Consider the following 27500-nt stretch of genomic DNA (forward strand, 5'->3'; position numbering starts at 1 on the left):
ACTCACGACAAGTATGAAGAAATATCTGCTTATTAAATGCCGATTCAATAATTGTTAAGAATTGGTCATTCGAGGCTCTACCCAATAGCTTAAAATGATCCTACTATATTTCATATTTACAGAAACGTACGAGTACATATAATCTCGTATGTCAGAGAATTTAGCGTTCAATAATAACAACTTTTCTGTAACTAACAACACGAAGTTAAATTCGTTATCAACCATATTGCATAAGGCCTCAGTTTGACTTCGAGTGTGCTGTCTTTCCATGATGAAATACTGTATCTTCAAAATTTATTAAATATTTTTGTTAAGTTCTTCCCATTCCAAATGCTTTTTAGGTACATTGACAAAATTTCAAACGGCATTCTCATTCCAAAATTCGCTATACCTACTGTCGCAAATTTATACATGTGCAAGTAATAGTATATATATATATATATATATCTATATATATATATATATATATATATATATAGATATATATATATTATATATAGAGAGAGAGAGAGAGAGAGAAGAGAGAGAGAGAGAGAGAAGTTGAAGGTGAGTTCTATCATCCTGTAAACAGCAATTTAATCCGAGAGGAAGGAGAATTCTTTATTCTTTTCTAAGTACTTTATTCAGATGCTGACGTTTCAAGACGTTTAGTCTCTCGCACCAAATTTATATATAGTATATATATATATATATATATATATATATATATATATATATATATATATATATATATATATATATATATATATATATTAAAGCCGTCTTTGGAGGATGTAAGATTATTTAAAGTTTGTTATGGAAATTCCCAAGAAAGTGTCATTACTCAACAGTATATTCAAGTTCAGTTAGGTACAATTCAGAAGAACTTTCGTCTCATACACCATGACGTCTACTATAATAACAATATCCAAATGGATCTTGTTTGTCCTCCCCCGGGTGACAGTAAGGGAGACATGACACAGCCACCCACCCCTGCAAACCGGTTTGTCAGCCGGGGGGGGGTGGCAGGGTATGTAGGGGAACGGGAGGGTATGGGAGACATCCACCCTCCTCCTGCAAACGCGTTTGTCAGCCTGGGTTTGGTTGGAGTAGATAGATGATTGGGAGTGTAGGGGAGACAGCAGCCCTGGGTTCCAGCGCGTGTGTCATTGCCAATGAGCTATATGCACGAATATTAATCCACAGATTTTGTGGCTTAATATGTGTGAATATAAAAATGCCATGGTGTACGTGGAAAGAATTCATAGTTAGTCAGGATTTTGTGCTTATCAGCTGCACTTTTCTTAAAGGCTCAGTGGTCATTGTCACTCTATTTCCTTTCCTTATAAACCAGGCAGCGGTTCGAATCCCTTTGGCGACAATATTTTGTGGAGAGTAAATCAGAGAGAGTTGTAAAAAAATTCCTTTTTTTTTTAGGTATAAAATCTTCATATATAGCTATACAGTCTCTTTAACATAGTTTTTACCTTATTGGGGTCCTACCTATATATTATATCTCTCGAGTGTTCCTGTTCACCCTCCCCATTTCTTGCCTGATGGCGACCTCCCACGGCATCTTTAGGCCGCCTGGATCCTGATGAATATTTCTGTCATGAACCTGACTTTCGACAACGACTTCAGCTTTAGTTCACCAGATCTCAGCACACTCGCAGCCATCTCCTTCGTCTACATATTTAACGCAAAGAAATTTAATTAGAATCGGTCTTCCTGCTACAAAATTCCTATTTGATTTTAGGAATAAAAGGCTACTCACATCAACTTCGCAGGAGATTTATAATTCAAATGATGGCCCGCTGTCATTCACGTACTTATTCGATCACTTCGGGGAAATGAGAAAGGACTTGGGGATGCCATTTCCCGCCGAAGAGGAAGAGAAGATGCTTTCACAACGAACGTTCCTAAAGAGCAGGAGAATCGGATCGGAGATAACGAACTGAATGAAAAATAGTTGTCCAAGACATGACAGTCATTCTGGGTACCTACCGCCGGTGTTGAATGAATGAGAGTCGTGACGCAACAATACCTTTAAATAGATCAACCGTCTGGGGAAAGTGTGATGCGAAAAATGTTGGTCGAAAGACCGCTGGTATTTAAGGACCCTGAATAGCGCAGGTGGATGCACTGGGGTGATGGGTCGGTGGAATGAGGGACTGCCTCGGTGATCCAGGATTTGCAGAGGATTTGCAAAGTGGGGATCGCGAGGCTGCTCTTAGGGGGAAGCGTTTGTGCTAAATTTGGCCTTAAGTCCTTAAAACACGTGCAGGTCAATCATTGACCTGGATGAAAGGTCTTGTGGCAATCATCTCTTCTCACATAAAAGAAAGTCACGATGTTTTTTTCTCATTCAGATGCATTTGGTTTCACCAGGATCAAAAGATAAAGGGCATCCGTGCTCATTTTGTGCATAAGTGTACATAAATTAAAAAAATATACATAAAAGGGGGCATTCTTTCTATGTTTATAAATTCAATAAAGTATTCAACTATGATTAAAGTACTAATTCATTTTCTGTTGCATTTTTCATTGTTTATCAGATTTCCGTTTTCTTTCTGCTTGTGACAGTTCCTTCCATTTTCTAGGTAAAAAAAGAAAAAAAAAAGAAAAACGCTAACCCCAGCTCCATCTCTCTCTCTCCTCTATCTCTCGCTCTCTCTCTCTCTCTCTCTCTCTCTCATGAGTAAATTTTCTTCTTGACACTTAGACATATCCTGGTATCCTAAAAGATTTTACTCCTCTGAAAAGGACCAGTTATGGTCGTTGGTTCTCCACCGGTGGATGTAATATAAACGTCGGTTCTTGTGGAGTGGCAAAGGAAATTCTCCGTCGGAGATCTGAGCATCGCTTTTGTCCAAGAAGGAACCCTTTTCGATATTATGTGAGTATCCATCATTCATTTCTCGTCCTCTTCAACAGAACACAATGAGTATACACATATTTTTCTTCTGTGTGTAACGAAAGTCAGTGTGCAATACACTCCATGTGTAGCTTGTCGTATTCCACTCTGGGGGTGACACCAATGGAGATTTTGTAGCTACATAGAATGAAGTTACTTTGGTTTGAGTTTCGGAACAATAATTAACGTCCTTATGGTCGGGACCTGCCATCTCCATCCACCCTCATAATCAGAGAAGGCCCGACTTTGGGGGAGGAGCCGGTTACCCCCCTCAATGTTGATTTTCAGTTAGTCAGAAATGGATTCGTGTGTTCAGTTTGTTCTGTTATTAGTACAGAAAGGAAATGAATGAAGTGTTAGATATGATGAAGTGTGTTAGCTCCAAAATATGCAAATCTCGAGTCCTCATTCAAATCTTTTTCAGAAGTTCTCAATTCTAATGTCAATGTATGTGACAGAAAGCTTTACAGAAGCCTTGAGAATTTTGTCAGAATTGTATCCCTGCGAATTAGTTGGCACCAAATCCTTGACTGTTGAATTAGAAGTTTTCAAGATTTATTTTTCTGAGTATGTAGAGCAGCATCATGAGATAGACGTTGCATTCAGAGCCCATATAGAACATAATTAATTCCCTTATCTGTCAAATGTTTTCAAATCGTTTTTGACCACGCGACCTTCAGTATATGAAAATGAAAGGTCATTATTGCGGAACCGAACCAAAGAGAAACGTTTACATTATCTAATGCTGCCAACTTGTGAAAATTGTCTAATTAATCACTTAGATATTCAACAGGTTACTGATGAATGGAAGGCAACGGAAACTAAGAGAATAAACATTTGGAACCCAACTTCCATTATGAACATAGCATAGAAAATGTTCACTCTAATGAATCTTTATATTATTCATTCATCACATTGAATTTAACTTTTTTTTTTTTTTTACTTTGCTTTTTCTTCTGCTTTCAATTTGCACTTTTTATCAGATTAACTATAATCTTTATTTTCTTTGCATTCTAAAATACTCTCCGGGCAAAATATTGCTATTGTATAAAAAATTAAAAATAAACATAACAAAAATTTGGGGTATATAAATAATATTACCTATAGGATTCTATTGTATTTAGGTCAATTTTGTCAAAATTACTAAGTTGGTCAGAATTGTCTTTACCATCCAACACCTACCTCCCCCACCCCCCCACCTACCCGCCACCCCACAATCAGCTGGTCCTCAAGCCATCCATGCTCATGACGCATGAATACACTAATTAATGTTATAATTCAAATGAATATTCAATAAGTTATTTGTATTCGTTGTGATTAAATTATTTCCACTCTGTCCGTGCGTTAACTGCGTGTGTTCAAGGAGAGTCGAACAGGAGAGACTGGAGACATATTCATCAGGTTGTCCTCCCCGTGTGAGTAACTTTTTTGTGAGATTTCACGTTTTCTGACTTGACGATCTGTTGCCTTGTAAAGCATCTCATCAGGTCTGTTTAGCTCTGACGGTCATTCTCTGGTGCCACATTCAAGTTGCACAGGTCTGACCTCGGAAAGTACAAGGCCAAGGTTACAGTCAAATTCTTAGGGTCTGTGATTCATTCCCTAATGAAGTAATTACGTTTCACAAAGTCTGGCCTTCAAAATCTCAAGGATCATATTCTTTGCATGTATATGAGCAGAACTACTTGGAACTCGTGAACCTTCATCCTTATACGATGAGGATTGCTGAACACATGGAATGACTAAATTACCAGTGACTAATGCCAATCATCACCCTCCAGCTTTTGTAATTATTATTATGATCTTTGTAACCTAAAGTTGCCCTTCATTTTCAACATAATTACTTCCCAGACGCTTCACTTGTTTTGCCGGAACTAAGGGCAATACATCTTTAACAGTGCTTACTTTTCCATCTCTCTCAGGTAATTAGCAAATTTTCAGCATCTATAATTTTATGTATGATGAAAATAAGTATTGTATAGGTCTGAATGTTGCAGGAATAAGTAAGACTACATTCAATAAACAGTATGTCTCTCTCTCTCTCTCTCTCACTTACTCGGTCTGATTTTGGAGCAATAAGTGTGAAAACTAGCCTGTCTTTTGTCTGTTACAGTGAGAGAAGCTTAATTTTCTTTGTAAGCTTCTATTTATTCAGCTAGGATTGTTTTATATTAAAGTCAAACTGATGTGCCATGATACTGAAGGACTAAATGCACTTGTAGTTGCAAAATTCCCTCATCCTACTTGCAAGTTCCTGCTCCTGCAAGTGCTGCAGCAATCTTTCTTCTTCTTTTTTTCGTTGAAGAGACTTGGCTGCCCAAAATGAGCTCAGTCAATGTATGAATGTACTGAAGGACTTTCCCTTTTAAGCTAGTAAAAGAATTGCCTATGTAAAAGAAGCCGGTTAACTGAATCTGAATAAAATTCGGCGTATGGAAGTGCAAATAGTCAAGGCTGATCGCTTAAGGAGAGAAGTCCTTTGACACATCGTTCTTGCATTGACTGAGCCCATTTTGGGCAGCCAAGAGTCTTCAGTATTACCCCCCCCCCCCAAAAAAAAAAAAAAAAAAAAAAAAAAGTACGCTGCAGCACTTCCACGGGGAAGTCAGTCGAAATGTAAATGTAAAATGAAACTAGAGTACTACCTAACGACCATTGAGTGTCGGCGGACTACCGAATCTGATTGTAATGTTGGAATTTGACTAATAACTAGATCCGAATTAGCATAACTGTGCAGCTATTACTTTTAAATGTGACCAAAACTCATTTCCTTGGTATAGAAAGACAGGGCTTAAGCCAATTTGACCAATTGCTCCTAGTTGAGGTCAGCGCCTAAGGAGTCACCTGCTCTAATTTTGTCAAGTACAAACAGCAACATATTGCCACATTCACTTAACTCTACATTCCAGATTTTGCAGAGAACATAATTCATTCTAACTTTCTCCCCATTCATCAAAAAGTCAGTAGTGTGTTTACATATGTTCATTTATTTATTTATTTTTGATGTATTGTGTTTTTTTCCCTAGGTCATTAAAGTGAAAAAGATCTTAATTAATTATAAATAGTATAACACTTTTTTCTCCCCAAAATGTTTTATAAGATATGTATGTAAATCTAAGTGTAGCAGTTTTAAGCATCAAAATCTTGCAAGATATGAGTTGTGGCAATCCCAAAAGCTATAAGGGTTGTAAATACCAAGCTGAAACTAACGAAAACTACCTTGGGATCATCTGTTCAGCAGAACGTTTGAACATTTGGCAAATATTTCGATTGACTCTGAAATCAGACGAGGTTAAAACTTAGATAAAAAGTCTCTGCATGGAGAAACGAAAGAGAGATGACACGTTCATCATGAAAGGCGAGAGTAACATAACTCATTTATGATTCGTTTTTTAGCGAGTTTTCGAAATCGAATAAGAGATCATAATATGTTCCTAGCAATGGTGTTCACTTGCGATTTTATTACTTTTTTGAACAACAAATGAAAATTAATATTTTTAATCAATCATTTCATAGTCACTAAACCAGGCGGTTCTTTAACTATGCGCTTTTCAAAGGGTTTCTACAAATTGCGTTTGGTCCTCTGTAGGTTAGCGTGTATGAAATTTTATATCCGGGTAGTTCAAACCTATTTGGTCCATCAGTTCTCTCGCACTTTTTGATTGCACTCGATTACACCGTAGAGATATAAATAAAGTCTATGAATGATATGCTTATTTATACCTCTGTAATTGACGAGACCTTGGGCGTGATCTTGGGTCCCCTTCAAAAATGTTCCCAATAGACCACTCGGGCCCGGAGACCTGCCTTGGGTCGTGTCATCGGTGCCTCTGGTACCCTTGTCGTACGTGACATGACTTTGGCAAAGTTATGCTGAAACTTACAATTTTAACAATAACTAATTTTTTCGTTTTACGCAACTACCCGGAATATATAGTTTTATCAAAGAGAGCAGTTTTATTCGTACAACACACACACACACACACACACACACACACACACACACTCGCCCTTAACCAAAGTCTCTAAATATCTGATCCATCATTTCACATTTGATAACCTTACCACTTCTGTGAATCTTCACTCTTCTCGCACTCTCAGTTGTCCGTACTCAACATGTGATGGAACACAATTCATTGGAAGGACCTCAACCTCTTTTTATTGACGTATTTTGTAATGTCCGCACTTCACTACAATGAAGAGAGTCGGCTCAACGCTCTCTTCATGCATTCCTACCTGGGCTTCCGAATCAATTCACCCGTTCCGTGACTCTCTTTTTCTATCATCCCATCATATTTGTTATACTTGATTCCCGAATCCTGTATGACTCAAACTTAATAACATTCATTGCTCCACCTTCCTGGTTTCCATTCGCCTTCATACTTTCCACTTGCTCAAATTCATTCTCACCTTCCTTCACTTGTGTTATCTTTTTCAAACTCTCTTACTAGTTTTTCAAGGTTCATTTCATTATCTCCAGTCAGTACCTTATCCAAAAACATTAATAATTTCATAATCCATACACAATACATTTTCTGCTAGCTAAAACTTACATCCACATTTAATTTGTTCTCAGGCTTCTTCTAACATTTATCTCAGTCCCATACCGTTCAGCCAACACTTTTTTTCGTTTCGTTCCTCTCATAATTCCCAAACATATTTCCACCTTTGATAATACCTTTACCACATCGGATCTACACACGCCTCACCCTTACAACTCTTCTTACGCCGTAGATACCATACAGACAGTTCGTCCTAATGGTTTGTACCTTTTTGTCTTACTTCCATTCAACATTTACTGTTCGCGTCCATAATAGAAAATCGCATTACAAACCTCTTCTTACGTTTCAGCTATTGTTCCTTTTGACATACCTCTCTTCCAAAGCTTACTCGCTTCACATATGCGTGAATCAACCACCGCAGTCTGTTGCATTTAATCCCAAATACCAGTAGGAATGAAACAATTACGTTACCCCATCATATATACCAGGGGTGGGGAGACTTTTGAGATCTACTCTAAAGACTGACTCTTTTACGATCTACCATACTCGATAATCACATATTATTAAGTGGGAAAAATTTTAAATAGCGCCATAGTACGATAAAACATGAGTACAATTGCCTCACTTATATATATATATATATATATATATATATATACATATATATATATATATATATATATATATATATATATATATATATATACATTATGCTTGTGTTTTTATTTGTTTATATAGGATGTGGGGGAACGGCGATCGACCAAACAAGTGGCCGCGATCGGACTATTTGGCCACCTCTGATATTCACCAACACTCATCGCTCCATCATCCTGCTTTCGCTTTTATCATAATAACTTTCCTCTGCCCAGGTTCACTGGCACCAATCAACACTGCATCATCGTCAGTAACACCAGCTACTCCCAAATGCATCCACAAAAATTTGTGCGCCCGCATTTTTCATTCTGTCTCTGACTTCCCGTAGCATACCCGCCCATGAAATATTTAAGGTACAAGAAGGCGTAACATAAACAATTCTCAGTCCACTTTCATAGCAAACCAGTCTCTCATTAACATCTTCCATCAAATGCTTTGCTATCGTTGTAAAATCCTTGATCATTCAGTAAATCACCTTCAATACCTTACATTTCTAAAAGCCTTGCGTCATATCCCTGTAATTCCCATTATAAGCCTCTTCAGGCCTATTTGCACTGCATAAAGATTTCCACTATACTTCTATATTTTTGCACAACTGTCCCATAATAAACATTTGATTCACACATCATCTTGTTGGTCTAAACTGAGACTGCTCTTCCCCTATCAGTCTTGCTGTTATCATTTATGTCTTTAACAATCGAAATTGTCAGAATTATACCTCTCACTTGTTCCTTTGAATTGAATTGAATATAGTACTTAAGCCAAAGGCCAAGCACTGGGACCAATGAAGTTATTCAGCGCCGAAACGGAAATTGAGAGTAAAAGGTTTGAAAGGTGTAACAGGAGAAAACCTCGCAGTTGCACTATGAATCGATTGTTTGGAAAAGGTGGAAAGTAAGATGGAAGAAAGATGAGTTGAATGGAGGTACATTAAAAAGGAATGACAACGGTTGTAGCTCGTGGCCGAAGGGCTCTGCAAAGCACCTGAAATAATGCCTACAGCCCACCACATGAGGGAGAAAAGTTTAGGGTGTCCATAAAGTCATTCCCTGATTAATAAAATTAATAACTTTAAAATTACTGTAGATATGACCGTACAACTTTTACATTCTGTTCAGCAATTACTAGAGTTTCTTTTGTTTGCTTGCAGAAGCCACTATGATCACTCTATTCGCCAACTGAGTCAAGAAGAGCAGAAATGGTGTCATTGCATAAGAAAGCCCAGTGTGTGTTATGGTACCACGAAACAAAATCACCTGTTACAGTTCAACGCAAGTTAAGAAATGAGTATCGACGAGATTCACCAGATGTTAAAAGCATTAAAGACAGGTATAAAAAGATCACAGAGACTGGAAGTGTTGAAGACCGTAAGAGAAGCGGTAGAACCAGTGTGAGTGAGTGATGCATCTGTTGTTGCTGTGCGCGACGCCTTCCAACGGTCCTAGAAAATCGGTTTATTAGGCCCCTCTTGATTTTTCCTTATGGGGTTATATCAAGGATAAAGTGTGCAGTACACCTGTACCTAATGTTGAGACCTTAAAAGCAAGAATAACAGCAGCTCTAGCAACGGTAACTATGGAGATGTTGGAGAATACCTGGCATGAGATAGAATTTCGTTTAGACGTACTGTAATGTAAAAACCTTAGGGCTCTGCTTTCTTTCATCAGTACTAAGTCAGAGGCGAGTCTTAATCGTTCCCTAGTTATGTATTCATAACTGGTGACTCTGAAAACCTTTCTATATATTATGATGTGAAATTTTATGCGTGAATGAAACATAACATCAGGTCAGTTTTTTGTAGGGACACCCCCCACCCCCCCCTCTCCAATCCTCTCTCTCTCTCTCTTCTCTCTCTCTCTATCATTCTTCTCGTCCTCTCTCTCTCTATATATAATATATATATATATATATATATATATATATATATATATAATATATATATCTATATATATATTATACTATACACACACACACACACAAACACACACACACACACACACACACACACACACACACACACATATATATATATATATATATATATATATATATATATACTTGAGAACAGAAGATTTTAATTTGCATATTTCCTGTGACTAAGAACCAATTCATATTAGACAATAAAACCCTAAGTGCAACTACCAGGTTTGCCGTGGGTGGTACTTGCCCTGCTGTAGGTATCAGTAGGCCTAACGAATATGCAGGAATTTTATTATTCTTATACACACTCATATAAACGAAATCAATATGGTCATGAACTGAGAAATAAAAATAACAAAAAGAAAAACACTAGAAATAGGAGAGCGAAAAAGGAGTATAAGATAAACAAGCCAACAACAACGGATTTTGAAAAAAATATTAGCTCTCGGAAGTACGTATCTTACGCATATGATTTCTTCAATATCTGCATAATTATTGTGCTCGTGTTGTTTTCCTATCCTGAGTCTTGTCATTTCCGCTTTCCTGTTTGCTTTCGAAAAGATAGTTCAGATAAGCACTGATTTGACGCTTCATTTTACCCACTGCTTTGAGTGCATGAGATATGTGAAAGAATTCGAACTGAACGGGATTAGAATTTTGTAAAGCAAAAACACGAAAGTTAGTGGCCGTGTCTTAGTGTAGGCGGAGAATGAGCGTGTATTGAACTCTTCACTGACGAAAGTTTCTTTGTATGGTAATTAATGAAAATAGTAGAATGTTTTCTTTGAATACGCCGGAAAAATTCCCTTAGTTTATGTAAATTAGTAAAAAAAAAAAAAAAAAAAAAAACTCGTATTGCCTTTATCTTCAATAAGCTAACAAAACAAAATATATCTTTATTTAGAAAACGTAGACAAAAGTTTGATAAAAAAAAAAGAACAAGGCTTTCCTTTTTTCAGTCAGAAAACTACCGCTGGGGCGTGACAGGTTTCGAGAACAACGGCTTTAATAAAGTTTGACAGAAATGGAGTTAGATTTTTCCAACTAAGACTTTTTATCTTATACAACACTGGATGTACACCATGATTGATGCACTTGTGTGCAAAATGTTACTCTTCTTCTATAATGCTGAGTTGTCAGTTTGGTTTAAAAGAAACTGAAACAGTTGTCACTTAGGAAAAAGCAAGAAAATTGTTCCAGTTTTGAAGTTTAAAAATCTATGCAGATAAAGACATTTCATCTCAGCAGCAAATGCTTCGTTAGAAAGCGATGTAAACATTAATAGTTTCTTGATGATTAGACACGCCCACATCAGAGCGGTTGGTACGTCTGTTTCCCTATTGATCTTGCGCGGGCTCTGTGAATGTCTTTACAACAAGGGAGTACAGGACATTGTTGAAGGCATATCGATTAATTCCCCTCCCGGTTGAGTATCAGGGTGCAAAGGCGGTCAATAATGCTCAAAACACTATCTAGGAAAGTTTCCATCCCTCAGTATGTCCCAGGAATTCTTAGAGGTGTCAACGTGACCCGCCCTGTTTTAGAATGCATTATCGTACCCCTGTCACATTTCGACCTGACACAATCACGCCTGCGTCACAGTTTGTTTACATCATGGAAGGTGTAGTGTGTAGGTCGATCTAACTAAGGATTTATAGACAGGAAACCTGGCCCATGGCTTTCTAAGAGGCTGTTTTTGGCTCCAGTCAATATTTTGGATCTAAACTCCCCGCACAACCTACGAAATGACAGGTAAAGCTAAACTTTCCCGAAGAAACGCAAGATTTCCCGGGTCTCTCCATGGTGGCGGGAATGTCAAAGTGATATTTAAATATCAGTCTGATATTTTTTTACGATCAGCTGACCTTATTTCCGAGGGGAAAATGTCAGGGAATACCCTATGGTGGCATGAATAAGCTCTAATGTTATAGTGCATCACACAAGGAGGTCAAGACCAGTACATAACGAAGTCAGGACTTGCCACATTGTAACAAAGCTGTTGCAGTGGGAAAACTGGTTAGCTCAGTGAATTCAGTGTTCAAATAAAATAACGCACCTTTCCCCAATAAATTGTTATTCCCTTTGCTATATGTTTGTTTAGTAGAAATTTTATCGTCCTTACCATTCAATAGTTATTCAAAATTGTTTTCTGTTGAATTATTTTTTTTCTTTTATTATTAGCTAATTTGCAGTCTTTCATAAAACATCGAACATTCTATATCTCTTTAAACTTGAAAGACGTCCAAGGATTAGATTCTGGATCTAAATTGACAAGCTGATAAAAGGATCCCACAAATGGATTGACGTTGAGTGCCCAGGGTAACTGAACGATCTTTTATTATGAGTATTATGCCAAGTTAATACTTGTCCTTTGTCTCTTTATCCCGGCGTTTATTTACAGAATTCATGTTCAAAGGGTCGAAGCCCATTATTTATAGAAGTATACCGGAGCTTGTGTCGTTAGTTTGGCAGAAAAAATGATAATCTTTTAAGGAATTGTGCTTTATTTGCTTATTCAAAATTTCATGCAGGGCAACAACTGGTTGCTCACCAAAAGCACCGGCGTTAGGACTACAGTCCTGTGGGTCTATTGGAAAAGGACTTCTTCACACTTTGACAATCCCACCTTCACGGAGATAGAGACCTTTCGTCTTTAGTACAAGAGCGTTGTTTTGATGATTTTCTTTCTTCATTGTTTGGAAATAGTGTCCATATAAGTTTAATTGGTCGATTTAGGATGTTCGACACTTACTTTATCAAAAAGTTTTCGTTAGTTTCAGGAAACACTTATCAGTGTTTCATATAATCTGTAATTTTCTTCGTTTACAGAGAATTGGGATATATTTTTCCTTAGAAAGATGAAAAAAAAAAATTCTAAATGACTGTTTGTAATAACATTCATCTTAATATTTAGAATTATTTTTAATATTTGTAGATAAATGTAACATTTATGCCCATGACATTATTATCCTGTTCATGGGAATTTCGCCCCCCCCACCCCCCCCCCCCCCCCCCCATTATTTGCATTCGTACTTAAGGCTCAACGTTGAATCTCATCGAAGGTGGCTGAGTTGCTTTAAGTGTCATTGGTATGAAATAGCAGCCGTTTTCATAAATCATGGCATCATTTTCGTCCTTACTGATGATGGCTGGGGAAGTCGTGAATGGTGCTTGCTGTTCACCGCAGGGAGGTGGCAGTTAATCGTATTCCCACACCAGACACCAGCCAGCCGTAGGTCCTTTACTTAAAATTCCTTACATGACTGACTTGGCTCCATACCAACTACTTAGGTCCTTCATGCAATAATGCATTTATTGCTTATTTGGCCTAGGTACATTGTAGCTATTGGACGCCCTCTCGCCTTAAGCTGCTCATAAAACTGCCAGTTTAGGTAGTCCCATGCTATCATTTCAGGTTCTCCACCTGGAATGATCTGTTTGGTGTGAACAGACATAGGCCAAAACAAATCGCTGTATCAGTTTTTTGGATGGGAAAATTATACATGTACAATATAATGAACAGTCGCAAGGCTGTTTTCATTATAGACTTGGTTCGCACTCGGCATATAATCTTCCTTTCTCTCCTTTAATATATATATATATATATTATATATATATTTATATATATATATATCATATGTGTGTATGTGTGTGTGTGTGTGTGTGTGGTGGTGTGTATGTGTATGAGCATTATGCAAGTTATATATATATAAATATATATATAGATATAATATATTATTATATATATATATATGATATCTATTATAGATTGTGTGGGTGGTGTGTGGTGTGCGTGATGTATGTTTGGATATATATATGAAATTTTGTCACATGTATCGGGGCATTTTCATATTTACAAATATTAAGCTACGAATGTATACGTAATTTAATATCAAATTCGCTTGGCTTTAGACTAAATTCCGAAGGGGAACTTGTAAGTGATAAGCGATCCGTCACCCGTTGAACTCGAACCACCCCATTGCTGGGAAACGACAATTTTTCAGTAATGCTGACCATCAGGCATATATATATATATATATATATATATATATATATATATATATATATATATATGTATGTATGTAAGTATTTCGCCGCGTTCAGTACTAGCCTCTGGGGGATCAAATGTCCCCAAGTGCATTTCGCTATCTGCCTATAAGACAAACACAACTCGCATATCATGTAAATGTATATTATGTATATATGTATATATACATACATTTCCGTATTTATTTACTATTTAATAAATTAGGATGATTTCCAACCGCTGATCGACCCCATACACAATGCACCACCCACCACTATATTGTGTAGACTCATAATTCCTGTAATGAGACCACCTGTGTTCCAAAACATTTTTCACTCCTGGCAGACTGCACTAACATGGCCTCGTCTTTTTCTGACTCAAACCGTTCACTTTATACAGTTTTTTTCCCCCTTTTTGTTATCTAGACTATGATCATTCAATCAATCCACGCGACACCTGATTACCACGAAATAAAAAAAAATCACCTCTTAGACTTATGTAAACAGTATAACTGCAGAAAAAGAAAAGCCAATGGATTAGGTAACAGGTTCTTACATAAATAAGCAAATTAACGTAAGCGAATGCCTTATAAATTTGAATATATAGATACAAAACATCTACACACACACACACACACACATACACACACACACACACACACACACACACACACATATATATATATATATATATATATATATATATATATATATATAACAGTGGCAAAAATTTGGAACGTGATGAATACATAAATAAAGGCAAAAGCCATGAAGGAAAGTGGAACAATGGAGTACCTTGAAGCGGTACACCATTGTTTCATATTCCTTTGTGGCTTATGCCTTTATTTATGCAATATACATACCTACATTTATATATATATATATATATATATATATATATATAATATATATATACTATATATATATATATATATATATATATATATATATATATATATTATATATATGTAATGCACTCATACATGCATATGCAGTCGTGGCACTCTATACTGACTCCAAATATCTTGAACTATTCGTATAGTTTCCAGATTAAAATCAAAGACTGAAAGACAAACATTTTCAAAAAATTTTTGATAGATCTTCTTCCCAGACACAATTTCTACCAAGGCAAGAGAGACAGAACAAAAACATTCCTGTTTAATTCCGCTTTGGGTCAGCCTTGTATTATCTTCAAAGTCGTTTGCCCAAATGTCTACTCTCATTATGAAAAAAAATAGCTGTTCCTTTGGCAATTTTGCTTCATACGAATTGCAGTCTCTCTCTCTCTCTCTCTCTCTCTCTCTCTCTCTCTCTCTCTCTTCTCTCTCTCTCTCTCTCTGTTGCTAAAAATGTCAGCGTTGCTTCCAATCGAGCCTCGGCTGTTATGCTGTGTTGCATTTTTGCAACTTGTTTTCTGATGTATGGTTCTACCTTCGCTAGGAGTGTATGGAATCAGGCCATGATGGAATGTTCTTACGCTCATTCTCATATTAGTTTCTATGATCATGTTCATAGGCACATTGTAGTTACGTACTATTGATGTATTGGCTCCCGTAAACATGTCACCTGTTTAGCCAATCTTTGCACCACACTCTCGTCTCTATCTTTATACATACGCAAATTATTATGTAGCACAACAGTTTCTATTTCTGAGCAGCACGAGCCACCATGTTTTTCGTACGACATTCGACAAGGTACTGGAAGAATTTGGCCACCTATCGCACTCACTGGTGATCACGTCCGCTCGTCTGGACAGGCCTTTACTTAGTAGGTCCTTTGTAGCGTGCCTTCGGCCCCTAGCTGTAACCCCTTCCGTTCCTTTTACTGTGCCTCCTTTCATATTTTCTTTCTTCCATCTTACTTTCCACCCTCTCCTAGCAATTGATTCATATTGCTACTGTGAGGTTTTCCTCCTGTTACTCCTGTCGAAACTTTACTGTCAGTTCCCGTTTCAGTGCTGAATGACCTCATTGATACAAGTGCTTGGATTTTGACCTAAATTCCATATTCAATTCAATTTCTATCCAGATATTTGCGTTTTTCAGTCAAAACGATACCCAACAACTTTTGACGTCTGCTAAGTCATGTTAGGCTGTGTCATTTTACAATCTTCCCGAATAGGGATAAAGCTGCGACGAAGAAGAAGAAGACTCGCATCGTCTCTTAACACCGAATGTCAGACATTTGTTTCACTAATTCTTCAGGAAGTTCCTGTCATCCAGAAATATCCCACCTGCTTGAGAATCAAGTCCACAATGATTCTGAATTTCACATTATTCTCTTCCACTCTAACGTTATTTAGATGTGCCTCCTTCCTATCGTCTAAATGAAACAACTCTTCAAAACACTCTATAATACATACATACATATATATATATATATATATATATATATATATATATATATATATGACTGGTAAAAATGTTCTGTTACAACAGAATTCCATCTAATAAAAGGAGACCATAAAAACACCAAAATATAGAGAGAAAAGTACTATATTTCAGAGACTGGTGTCTCTCTCTTCAGGTAGATGAATGAGAAAAGTTTACAGAAAAGATGGTATTTATACCAAGGGGTCCATCCACAGGCAAGCCAATTTAGGTCACCTCCGCTGATAATCTTCCTTTAATCTTCTTAAGCGTTGGTTGAATGAAAACCTTGTCAATCATATCTGAAATCCATGCTCCTTTTGAGATGTTCATTACCTGCCTCGCTTTTATTAAGGCCGATTCCATCATTTGACTCTTGTACCGGCAGTTGTTGCTATAAATTACACGTGACAAATTCCAGTTTATTCTATGGTTATGTTCATTTATATGGTTTAAAATAGCCGAGTCATGTTGTCCATACCTAACTGACCGTTTGTGTTGTATTAATCTCTGGGGAAGTGATTTACCTGTAAATCCGATGTAAGATTGGTCACAGTCCTGGCATGGGATTTGGTAAACCCCAGTGTCCTTGGGAGATGTCTTTTGTTGGACGTTAATCAGGGATTTGGCTAAGGTGTTTGGGTAAGTAAATGCAAAAGGGTTAGATTTTCCGAGGGTCTGAGTCACCTTCTTAATCGTGGCCAGGTGTGGAATTTTTATTTTATTGTTGGGTGTATCTCTGGGATAATAGGTGGGGCAATTTTAATGAATTCCTCTCAAAATTAAATGCATTAGTGCCCAGCATCAAATTTAAAGTTGAATGGGAAACAGACAACAAAATTCATTTCTTGATGTTTTAATAATCAGAGACACGACAAAATACAAATTTACCATATACAGAAAACCAACGTTTTCACTTTCACGACATTGCTATCAAGATAGGTGTTGCCAGCAACCTGTTCTTAAGAGCCTTACGAATTTGTTCCCCAGATTTCCTGGAAAAAGAATTTGAACGAATTCACAAGCAACTTTCGTCTTTAAAGTATCCTGACCATATAATTAAGAAAGCAATTCACAAAGCAAACGTAATTTTCTACCGACCCCTTAAAGAGAAGACCAGAGATACACCCAACAATAAAATAGAAATTCTAAACCTGGACATGATTAAGAAGGTGACTCAGACCCTCGGAAAATCTAACCCTTTTGCATTTACTTACCCAAACACCTTAGCCAAATCCCTGATTAACGTCCAACAAAAGACATCTCCCAAGGACACTGGGGTTTACCAAATCCCATGCCAGGACTGTGACCAATCTTACATCGGATTTACAGGTAAATCACTTCCCCAGAGATTAATACAACACAAACGGTCAGTTAGGTATGGACAAAAGAACTCCGCTATTTTAAACCATATAAATGAACATAACCATAGAATAAACTGGAATTTGTCACGTGTAATTTATAGCAACAACTGCCGGTACAAGAGTCAAATGATGGAATCGGCCTTAATAAAAGCGAGGCAGGTAATGAACATCTCAAAAGGAGCATGGATTTCAGATATGATTGACAAGGTTTTCATTCAACCAACGCTTAAGAAGATTAAAGGAAGATTATCAGCGGGGGTAACCTAAATTGGCTTGCCTGTGGATGGACATCTTGGTATAAATACCACCTTTTCTGTAAACTTTTCTCATTCATCTACCTGAAGAGGGAGACAGCAGTCTCTGAAATATAGTCCTTTTCTCTCTATATTTTGGTGTTTTTATGGGCTCCTTTTATTCGATATATATATGTATATATATATATATATATATATATATATATATATATATATGTATGTATATATATATTAAGAAAACACAAAAATAAGCACGTCAATTTTTTTATTAGTTGAAGCCAACGGGAAAGTTCAAAATGAAACGACAGAGAGCCAAGTGCCCCTGTGTATTCTTGCGCCCTGAAGATGTGTTAAAAATACGCTTCTTCTAATATATATATATATAATATATATATATATATATATATATATATATATACTATATATATATATATATATATATATATATATATACTATGTATATATATACATAGATATATTATATTGTGTCTTATATAAGTATACTTGTATATGCATGCTTGGGGTTCTACTGTACCTTGATTTATTATATTTTATTTTGTTTGGGCCAAACATCTACTGTAATCTCGAAACATCTTACACAAAATGCTGTAATCTATGTAACTGGATATTCCCCGAGGAACGTCCTTCAATCAATGACAATTACAAGCACAAAAGGGCGAAATTCAACCGTAGGCAGCTGTCTGTTTTAGATTGGCACAGAATTATCTCCTTTCTTAAGGCCGATCTATCTACTGTCACCAAGAAGCGACCTCATTGGAACAGATAGATGTCTGGTAGAAATTGGGTGTGTCAGTGTTTTTATTGCATTATTAATATGACAAAGTCAGCAAGACGGAAGGACCGGCTCATATTGTGATTTTCATTTTGTTTCTGTTGTGGCTTGTTATTCGTACATTTTATATATATATATATATATATATATATATATATATATATATATATATATATATATATATATATATATAAAGGTATAAGCTACGAGGGAAAATAAACAACGGAGTTTCCGCAAGATTTTTCGACGTTCAAACGTCCTTTACTTAGCAGATGAACTGACTTACATGAGGAAATGACAATACAATAAAGGTCGTATAACTGATAGATAGGGATTATACCTTTATTTATGGATTTATCACGTTCCTAACTTTCGTGATTCAGTTATACATACATACATACATATATATATATATATATATATATATATATATATATATATCTTTATTATATATTATATATACATATATATTTATAAATGTATATGTATATATGTGTGTATGTATTTATATATATGTATATATATATATATATATATATATATATATATATATATATATATATATTATGTATATGTAATGTATATATATATATATATATATATATATATATATATATATATATATATATATATATATATATATATATATATATATTTGTATGTATGCATAATATAAGATATATATGTATACTATATATTATAATATAGTATATATAGATATATATATATATATATATATATATATATATATATATATTATATATATATATATATATTATTATATTTTATCCCATCACCGTGATTTATATACAAGCATTAAGCTACAAAATGTCGTTTAGTATCCATTTGTAGCATAATGCTTTGACATAATTCATGGTGATGTGATAAAAGTTCATTCATAAAATGGCTACGTGCTACAAACATACTAAATTGATATCCTGGTTGAGGTGTGTTGATGCCGACACTAATTACAAATAAGTGAGTCCGACAGGGATTCGTACAAGAGAGTTTGTATCAACTTGTTAGCTGAATAGGCCAAGGCGTCACTTTACGTTGTGAGTTCTCGTGTTTTTGGCTCGAGCCCGTGAGACGACGAACTTCTTATCAACCAAAAAATTCCCGTTCGGTATATAGATATATTACTTCTGAGGTAGAGCGAATTGGAAAATTAAACGACATTTGTAGCTTAATGCCATATATATATATATATATATATATATTATATAATACTATATATATATATATATATATAGATATATAATATATATATATATATATATATATATATATATATATATATATAGGTATAAGCCACGAAGGAAAGGGAAACACTTGAGTAGCTACAAGATCTTTCGACTCTACGTCCTTTACTTGGCAGTAAAGTACTTTGAATCGAAAGATCTTGCAGCAACTCCAGTGCTTAGATTTCCTTCGTGGCTTATACCTTTATTTATGCATTTATCACGTTCCAAACTTTCGTGATTCAGTTATACATACATACATACATACATATATAAGCGAATCCCACAGGAAAATGATAGTCAGAAATCCAAGCGCTTTCGTCTTTACTCAGACATTGTCAAGGAGCTAATGAAGTACAATTGGAGAGAAAGGTCTCAGGTACAAAACAAGATCAAGAATACCAGATGGTTAATTGTCAAAAGGGTAAGAATTAAAAGAGATAATCCAGGATTATCGGATATCACACGGTCACAAACCTAAACAGATTTGACCCTAACTGAAATTACAAAGTACTTTTACAGTCCAAAACATGTAAAAACTGAATATATTAATTTTGTTGCTTATATTTATCTACAACTTTTTTCATAATGAAAGCATCAAGTTTAAATAAACCAAGACTTAAATTTAGACCATTTCTATTTTTTGACTTGATGAAACAAGATTCAATGATATTCCTTTTAACTGTGTCATTACATGGGATTAAGGCTCTTGCTTGATTCCAGTTAATAGGAAGATCTTAAGGAGAATTTTTGATTACTAAACTCTTGACATTAATATTACTGAAAACAACATTTATGTTAAAAAGCTTTAATTGACTATCATTTTCCTGTGGGATTCGCTTATTTATGAAGTCACTTGCATCTACTGTGATTTTTTAAGCATAATGGAAACCACACGCAACTTCTACGCCTTTTCTTTGAATTTTCCGAGCCTTGTTCTATTCGTGACATCCTTCTGTAATGCTCTTATCATCGCTCACAAACTGAAACTTGGACTTAACTTTCTACGGAAGTGTATGAACGAGCAAGTGATGCCCAAGTCGATTTTACCAGTGAGAATTCTTGTCTAGCAGAGCGACCTTTCGACGAGTTTCAACGCATCATACTTCAGAAACACTTCGACATCACAAAAGTGGAAGTAGATGATGCGTTTCGTACACTTAGAAGCAGACGGTATGGCTTTAATCAGACGGTTCCTGTCGATTGGAAGAATCGGATGCTGGATTATTGGAAGAATCGGATGCTGGATTATTGCTACGGAAAATTGAGAAAGTGCTGCAACCGTCTTGAAAGGACACTTCAAGTCAAGCTGAAGAATCTTATTGCTTAAAGCGACTGGACTGAGCATGCCAACGTAGACTTCATGATTAATTTTTCAGACAAACCAGTGGATAGTGCTATGACAGCGGCTTTGGGATATGGGTTAAGCTTTGGTATATTTAATGGTAACCTGGACTGTGTCGACATCTCAAAATCCTTTTGTTATTTAGAAAAATTGAATCAAAACCTATGCCCTGATGATATCAATATTTGTAAAGGTACGTATTGTGTATGGTGCTATGAGTAAACCTTCTCCCCCTAATGTACCCGTGAGATTTCTCCAGGCTTTTAAGAAAATTAAAGAAGACGAAACAGTGAAAGTGACAAAAGCAAATAAATCTAATGCAGTGGTAATAATGAATAAAAGTGACTATATAAGTAAAATAATGACATTGCTAAATAATACTGATACTTATACGAAACTGAGGTCTGACCCTACACAGACAGTGAACTCCCGTTTTAAAAAACAAATTAAATCCATTTTGAAGGGCTTGGACCATTTAATTAAACAGTTTACACCGCAATGCGCCTCCCTACCTGATATGTATGGTTTAGTCAAGACACATAAAATCAATAACCCTATCAGACCAATCATTAGTTCAGTGGGCTCAGTTACGTATAATTTATCTAAATGACTAGTAAAACTTCTTACTCCTTTGGTAGGAAACATTTCTAACACGAATGTTAAAAACAATGTTGATTTTATAAACAAATTGAATAGTTTAAATTTGAATTTTGATTTTAATATGGTTAGTTTTGATGTTGTCTCTTTATATACAAAAGTGCCTGTAGATGACTTACTTGAATATTTAGAGGAGGAATTAGAACGTCATGACATTCCCTTAAGTGTAGCAAACCTCATTAGTCTCATAAGGTTATGTATCAAAGATAGTAAATTTTGTTTTAATGGGGAATTTTTTGTACAAAAGTTTGGCATGGCTATGGGTAATCCCTTATCTCCTGTCCTTAGCAATATTTACATGGAATTTTTTGAGAAAAAACCCTTACCAAGAATTTTGCCCCAAAAGTGGATGATATTCACGAAAATCTCCAGGAATTCCTTAATAATCTCAATAATTTAGTCCCTTCTATAAAATTTACTGTAGAGGAAGAAAGAAATTGTAATTTGAATTTTGTTGATGTAACTGTCCATAGAAATGATAGAAATTTCACCTTTCCAGTCTTTCGAAAATCAACTAACATTGCCTCTTTTGTTCATTACTACTCCAATCACCATCAAAATGTTAAATTCTCTGTTTTTTCTGGGATGTTCATAAGGGCTTTACGTGCCTGTAGCCCGCAGTTTATTGACGCTGAAATTAAAACTATTTATGATATTGCATTGAAACTTAAATACCCAAGGACTTTTATAGATGTGGCATGGAAAAGAGCTAGAAAAACATTTTATTCAACTAATGACAAACTTGAATTTAGTAAGCATAACATTCTAAAATTACCCTATGGTGAAAGGTTTTTAGATATTCCTAGAATTTTAAAGCTTTTTAACATAAATGTTGTTTTCAGTAATATTAATGTCAAGAGTTTAGTAATCAGAAATTCTCCTAAAGATCTTCCAGGCTGCATATATGAAATTCCTTGCAAAAAGTGTGACAAAGTCTATTATGGACAGACCGGTAAATCTCTTTCACAACGTCTCAAACAGCATCAATATTCTGTGAGAACTGGGCAAATATCGAATGCATTATTCGTACATATGAGAGATTTAGACGATCCTTTTAACTGGAGTCAAGCAAGAGCCTTAATCCCATGTAATGACACAGTTAAAAGGAATATCATTGAATCTTATTTCATCAAGTCAAATAATAGAAATGTTGATGTAACTGTCCATAGAAATGATAGAAATTTCACCTTTCCAGTCTTTCGAAAATCAACTAACATTGCCTCTTTTGTTCATTACTACTCCAATCACCATCAAAATGTTAAATTCTCTGTTTTTTCTGGGACGTTTATAAGGGCTTTACGTGCCTGTAGCCTGCAGTTTATTGACGCTGAAATTAAAACTATTTATGATATTGCATTGAAACTTAAATACCCAAGGACTTTTATAGATGTGGCATGGAAAAGAGCTAGAAAAACATTTTATTTAACTAATGACAAACTTGAATTTAGTAAGCATAACATTCTAAAATTACCCTATGATGAAAGGTTTTTAGATATTCCTAGAATTTTAAAGCTTTTTAACATAAATGTTGTTTTCAGTAATATTAATGTCAAGAGTTTAGTAATCAAAAATTCTCCTAAAGATCTTCCAGGCTGCATATATGAAATTCCTTGCAAAAAGTGTGACAAAGTCTATTATGGACAGACCGGTAAATCTCTTTCACAACGTCTCAAACAGCATCAATATTCTGTGAGAACTGGGCAAATATCGAATGCATTATTCGTACATATGAGAGATTTAGACGATCCTATTAACTGGAGTCAAGCAAGAGCCTTAATCCCATGTAATGACACAGTTAAAAGGAATATCATTGAATCTTATTTCATCAAGTCAAATAATAGAAATGTTCTAAATTTAAGTCTTGGTTTATTTAAACTTGATGCTTTCATTATGAAAAAAGTTGTAGATAAATATAAGCAACAAAATTAATATATTCAGTTTTTACATGTTTTGGACTGTAAAGGTACTTTGTAATTTCGGTTAGGGTCAAATCTGTTTAGGTTTGTGACCGTGTGATATCCGATAATCCTGGATTATCTCTTTTAATTTTTACCCTTTTGACAATTAACCATCTGGTATTCTTGATCTTGTTTTTTACCTGAGACCTTTCTCTCCAATTGTACTTCATTAGCTCCTTGACAATGTCTGACTATCATTTTCCTGTGGGATTCGCTTATTTATGAAGTCACGTGCATCTACTGTGGTTTTTTAAGCATACATACATACATATATATATATATATATATATATATATATATATATATATATATGTGTGTGTGTGTGTGTGTATGTATAAATATATATACGTTTATATATAATTTTAGTTAAATGCCGTTTTTTTTTATTAGGTGGCTTAAGTCTTTTTGTGGATGTTTGTCAGCCTCATGGCCTTTCCCACCTTTTTTTGCTACCATCCACAGTCGAATAATTTAATATTCAATTCTACAGACACTCGAACAATGGATTATTCAGGAAACTGGCATAACTAATTGTATATATACGTATATATATAGGCTAAACTAATGATATTCGAAATACAAATGATCACAGTCAGGAATGGACAGCTACTTTCCTAGTCGCGATTCCTAATTTATTTCACGCAGTGGAAACTGACAGCAGTAATTTAATAACGACAATGAAACAGTTGCTTGAGAAGTCATGCCAATGAAACACTGAAAAAGATCCAAATCGGGAAAGAAGATTCCGCGTCCCCTTTGTGGAAAGAGAGAGAGAGAGAATGTGAAGGGTATGTGATCTGCAAAAGAAGTTCTGAGTGGGCGGAGTTTCGGGAAGAAGAGGGCGTGACTGTAGAGATGGACAGACGGTCCCGAAGGGTCAGGTGTTTTCAGGTAATGTCATCATATCCTCGAGGAAGCGCGGCACTCTGAGTCGTTTGTTACGTAGTGGCCGGGCCAGCGCTCTTTTCTCTTCTGCCCAGATATATCGGTTACGTTCTTCTGCGTCTTTTCTAAACGCCTGGGTCTCTGCTAAGCGTGTCCCGACGTTCCTGTAAATTTAAACGCTTCAAAGTACCTTTTAGTGCGTTTGTTCAAATTTTTTGCACTTGTTCTGCGGTGAAGTTACCAAGTTAGTGCCAAAGTGGAAATTTGTGAATTGATGCTGTGCTGTTTTCGGAATCGAATCGGCTTCCGTCAATAGAAATGCTGTCGAAAGTGACTAAAAGGCCAGAAATCGGATGTTGCACTATAGAGTATCATTGCAAGTTTAATTGGTAGAAAAAATGTTCATTGAAAGGATGAAAAGTATTCTGTACAAAGGACGTCTTACAGACTGCTTCATTGCTGCTAAAAATGAGAACGTTCAGAATATTTCTCAAGTCGGGTGATTTTTTAATTTTTATTTTTATTTTACATTTTCTCCACATAATGATAATACTACGAAGACGAAGAAGAAAAAGGACAGCTATTTAGAATGAATTATTTTAAGTAGTTAACACTAATAATAATGTTAATAGAAAACAGTACGAAAGTAAGAGCTGTTAATGATAAAAGTAGAATAGTATAGGATGACGTTCGCAACCAAGTTGGTAGCAATGGCCTTGGTTGGTAGTTAACGGTACTACTAATGCGTAGGTACCGTAGGAAGTGCAAATGGCTTGGGGCACAAATGCACCATTTCCCAGAGCAATAAAGATCCTTTGCGAAAGGTTGGCTGGTCCCTGGGGGGAAGAAATGTCCCGTAAATGACAGAGGGGCCTCTTCACTTAAGGTCAATGGCAATCTCTTTATTGCTACTAAAGGGTTTCAGAAATGACAACACATTACCGCTCTCTGCGCGGCGGCGTGAAGGCTGCAGCCGCACACAAGTAATGTTGGAACCCTAGGTTGCAAATAAAAAAGATTTTTGCAGTTTCGAATGATTATGGGTAGATGTGATGGATTCATGTAATGTAAGTATGGTTATGTTAATGGAACGCTGTATAGTTTGTCAGTTAGCGGGAAAACTGCAAGGCAAGGTGTTCAGGACTAGAAGGACAAAGAGCAATTGAGTTTGTTATGGCAGAAAAAGGACGAGTGAGAGAAAGCTGCTCTTGTGGTGTCAGTAAACCTAGGGGGTCTTATGACAGAGGGTCTAGGATTATGAGACTGAAACGGAGGGTGGCTGGGGAAAGTAGCGGATCTGTCTGTTTCTCAGGAATGGGAGAAAAATAAGAGGAAATTTAGCCTAGTTCTTTCCAGATTTGTGGAAACCAGTCATTGTGGGACGAAAGGTGATCTGAATGTAAAATTAAGCAGTTGTTGAAAGATGGAATGGTTGGTATTGTTTGAAGATTGGAGAGTTGAGAAGAGTAGCAAAATTGTAGAGGTGTGCTCTCCAAAGAGTGACGAAAATGATAGATTTCACGTAAGAAGAGGGAGGTGATGGTAAGAATTTAGTTCTAACCGGCGAGAAAGAATGCACACTGCCATAAGAGGAATAATTGAGATGAGTAGGCCTGATAAATAAAGAAATGAGGAAAGCATTTTGAGAAAAGATACATGAAGATGGGATGAGGTTAAAGACGCAATTGCAGTAGGAGGTGAAAGGGAATTTTGAATTGTTTAATGATGGCTCATTTGAGTTACACATAAAAGAGAAAAAGGGAGATTGTTTGTATTGGAGGTGGAAGGTTGCCAGATTGACTGGAAGGTGCAGTGATGTAGGGGAAGCAGAGGAAATATTTGCTAACTTGAGGAGGAAAGGAGAAGAACACGAGGGTGAAAACAAATGAAATGACCTAGAAAGAACAAAAGACATGTTTGCAGGAAGAGTTGCTCTCAAGAGAAGAAACCAGAGAGAAATAAGTGGATAAGGAATTAGAACAAAAAGTACTTAAGGAGAGATGTTGCCCGAAGGAAGTGGTCTTTCGTTTATGGAGTAGATATTCCGGATGATTGTTGAATGGAGATGACTGACGAGAAACAGTGAACGATGAATTAGCTGAACGGATAACGTAGATTTGAGATGTGGCTCCTCAGGATATAGGAAATATGTTAAAAATTGAAGAACGTAAGAGAACTGGAAGTTGTCGAGAATACAGTTAACTGAATAATCGAATATATAAAGGTAAATCTGGTTTAGGAAGTATTTCTAATGAATGGATGAATTTTTTTTTTTCATCTTCAGATGGTACTAGGGATTGGATATGCAAATCGATCGTTCTGAAAAAATCATGCGAGAAGTTTGAGGGGTAAATGGGAACATCCCATGTTGAATATATGGATCAAAGAAGGTATATAATAGAATCTATAGAGATGCAAAGCTGGCAGTGATGAAGATGTATGGCGTAGAGTTACAGGCTTAGTGTGTAAAGAATAAAATATGGAAATGAGATCGAAGCTTCTGTATGTAGGTGAAAGAGTGACTGGTTTCGTACAAAAGTTTCAGATGGAGGTCTGTTCTGCTGTCCTTGTCCTTTAATAGTTTTAATTTAATACTTTTGAAAGCTGGGAGAAGCTGTTAAAAGAACAGAAGCTATAAG

The 27500-nt window shown here is 35.8% G+C and overlaps 1 protein-coding gene across 1 annotated transcript in view; it reads left to right on the forward strand.

Annotated features, from left to right (window-relative positions):
- Positions 1–11513: 11513 nt before the first annotated feature.
- The window catches only part of LOC135209028 (septin-2-like), a 205222-nt gene continuing 189235 nt past the window's right edge, over positions 11514–27500 (forward strand). Inside the window, exon 1 of the mRNA XM_064241572.1 lies at positions 11514–11721. Coding sequence (XP_064097642.1) covers positions 11715–11721 — 7 coding nt within the window. The 5' untranslated portion in view covers positions 11514–11714. The remainder of the gene's footprint in view (positions 11722–27500) is intronic.

Source organism: Macrobrachium nipponense, chromosome 37 (assembly GCF_015104395.2).
Source record: "Macrobrachium nipponense isolate FS-2020 chromosome 37, ASM1510439v2, whole genome shotgun sequence".
Lineage (NCBI taxonomy): Eukaryota > Metazoa > Arthropoda > Malacostraca > Decapoda > Palaemonidae > Macrobrachium > Macrobrachium nipponense.